Genomic DNA, 2972 nt, shown 5'->3' with positions numbered 1-2972 from the left:
AAAAAAAAAAAAAAAAAAAAAAAAATTTAACTCTTTTTCTTTCCATGATTATTACTTGAAGCCTAGTGTATGTACCTGTTTTTTATTCTTACTCTTAAACTTTTTTTTTTTTTTTGAGACGGAGTGTTGCTCTTATCACCCAGGCTGGAGTGCGGTGGCACAGTCTCAGCTCACTGCAACCTCTGACTCCCGGGTTCAAGCAGTTCTCCTGCCTCAGCCTCCCAGGTAGCTGGGATTACAGGTGTGAGCCACCACACCCAGCTAATTTTTGTATTTTTAGTAGAGTTTCACCATGTTGGCCAGGCTGGTCTTCTCCTGACCTCAGGTGATCCACCTTCCTCGGGCTCCCAAAGTGCTGGTTTACAGGCGTGAGTCACCACGCCCAGCCTTAAATGTTTCTAATAATTTTTAGGTATGCATTGAAATGTTTTTTAAATGGCATTTCTTTTTTTGTAAAGTAGCCTTTACCTGCAGATTTAATTTCTGTATTTTTCAGGGTTACTTTGAAAGTTGCAACATACACAGAAATAGGATAGCAGGCTTTGAAGTAAAAGCCTATGCTAACCCCACAGTGGTTCGATGTGAAATTCACCATGGACAGACTGGAGGAATATATGTCCATGAAAAAGGAAGAGGACAATTCATAGAGAATAAAATCTATGCAAACAACTTTGCAGGTGTATGGATTACCTCAAATAGCGACCCAACAATAAGGTATTTACATATAATTATGGGTGAAAATTACTTTTTCACTTCAAGGTTTGTCTTAAAAGTCAAGATACTGAGCTTTAACTCTTGAAAGTTTTTGTTAGACATCTGACTACTATAAAATAGATTTTCCTAGTAAAAGTCTGTGCATCTGAATGAGCCATAGCTATTGCAGATTTATTTTTTAGTGTTTTTTGTTTTTGCTTTTGTTTTAGTGATATAAGCCATATGTGATATTATTTTATGAAAAATGCAAATGCTGTGATTTTTATTTTAAATTCATCAAACTGTATTATAGATGAATAAATAGGGCTATTACCTCCCCATGGAGCTTGAAGGACTTTATCTTTTTTTCTGATAGTTAGCAAATAGAATAACTCAGGAAAAATATCTCAAAGATTCTTGGCCAAAAAGACTAAAATTATCAAAAAGTCAAAAATGCAAGCTGTCATTTTCCCTTAATAAGCCAGAATTGTAGAACCAGAGCTATTATAATTTAATCAAACACTATGAATTATTTTTGTCAAATTTTATTTTCCACTGGCTTTATGGAAGTTAGATTTTGGGATTTCCATTTTGTTAATATTCATCAAATGTTTCTAGATCAGCTAAAAAATTGTTTTGAATGTATTAGCTGTTTTGAGGGGAATTTTTAAGAATGCCACATACGTTCTCTCAAATAGTAGTTTGACTTTTCCAAAGTCTTAGGCCTTAGAAATAACTAAGAAATTGAGGCCTTAGAAGTTGTATAATTTGTTATATGACCATGAGGGGCCTTTACAATTATATAAAACAAGTAAGTTGGCTGAATAGATGTCTTCTTTTTTATTATTTCACATAATTATAGGGGAAATTCTATATTTAATGGAAATCAAGGAGGAGTTTACATCTTTGGTGATGGACGAGGCCTTATTGAAGGAAATGACATTTATGGTAAGCATATGGTTTTATTCTATAAAACTTAGATTGATATGTCTTCTTGATATTAGCAAAATGATGGAACATTTTGAAACTACCCAAGTGGAAGCACTGATCTAGCTTCTTTAATTTTTTTTTTTTTTTAAAAGAGATGAGGTCTTACTCTCTTGTGCAGACTGGAGCACAGTAGCACAAACATGGCTCACAGCAGCCTCAGACTTCTGGGCTGAAAGCAACCCTCCTGCCTCAGCCTCCCTGGTAGCTAGGACTATAGGCATGTGCTACCATGCCCCACTCATTTATTTGTGGAGGCCGGGTCTTGCCATGTTGCCTGGGCTAGTCTTGAACTCCCAGCCTCAGGTGATCTTCCCACCTTGGTCTCCCAAAATTCTGGGATTGCAGGTGTGAGTCTCATGCACTGCCATTTATTTATTTATTTATGTCGTTGTTGTTGTTGTTGAGACAGAATCTCACTCTGTTGCCTAGGCTGGAGTGCAGCGATGCAATCTTGGCTCACGGCAACCTCTGCCTCCCAAGTTCAAGCGATTGTCATGCCTCAGCCTCTAGAGTAGCTGGGATTACAGGTGCATACTACCATGCCCGGCTCAATTTTGCCTTTTTAATAGAGATGGGTTTTGCCATGTTGACCAGGCTGGTCTCGAACTCCTGGCCTCAAGTGATCTGCCTGTTTCAGCGTCAGCCTCCCAGATTGCTGGGATTACAGGTATAAGCCACCACGCCCAGCCTAAATTCTTAATAAAGATTATTCCGTGATATTTATTCACAGGCACTATGCCAGATACCAGGGATGAAAATATAAATTAGACCTTAGTCCCAAGGTGTATCTGCAGTTTCCATAGTTTCACTCTGTTGTTTAATAGTTAATAAATTATTTCTGTGGTAGTTTAATATACTTTGTACTAATTAAAGAAAGAAAATGTGTATTCCTCTTTAAAGTTTTAGGAACATTAAATCAGCAAACAATCAGTAGATATCTGTATGTCTGACACCAATATGTGCCTGGGCTTTCGCTTCTGGTAACACTAACCTGGTTAATATTTACATAAAGCTTTACTAAGTGTCAGGCGCTCTGCTGTGCATCTTAAACTGAGTTAACTCATATATTCACATCAACACTGTGAGGTAGATACCATTAAATATTGATCAGGATACAGAGGCACAAAGATGCTTACTGATCAGTATACAGAGGCACAAAGAGGTTAAATTACTTATTCAGGATCACACAGGAAGTAGAATTCCTGAGATTCGAAATGTGTCAGCTCGGCTCCAGAGTCTCCACTATGCTATACTGCCTGCAGCTCTCTGCATTATTTACACTACTAGTT

The 2972-nt window shown here is 37.4% G+C and overlaps 1 protein-coding gene across 2 annotated transcripts in view; it reads left to right on the top strand.

Annotated features, from left to right (window-relative positions):
- Positions 1 to 2972, top strand: part of FBXO11 (F-box protein 11) — a 119476-nt gene that overhangs the window by 91456 nt on the left and 25048 nt on the right. For both annotated transcript variants that reach the window (XM_011981587.1, XM_011981586.1), the window contains exons 12-13: positions 497 to 714; positions 1556 to 1641. In XM_011981587.1, coding sequence (XP_011836977.1) covers positions 497 to 714; positions 1556 to 1641 — 304 coding nt within the window. The remainder of the gene's footprint in view (positions 1 to 496; positions 715 to 1555; positions 1642 to 2972) is intronic.

The sequence above is a fragment of the Mandrillus leucophaeus genome, unplaced genomic scaffold (assembly GCF_000951045.1).
Source record: "Mandrillus leucophaeus isolate KB7577 unplaced genomic scaffold, Mleu.le_1.0 Scaffold229, whole genome shotgun sequence".
Taxonomy (NCBI): Eukaryota; Metazoa; Chordata; class Mammalia; order Primates; family Cercopithecidae; genus Mandrillus; species Mandrillus leucophaeus.
The sequence above is the reverse complement of the archived record's forward strand: the minus strand, read 5'-3'. Positions and strand labels throughout refer to the sequence as shown.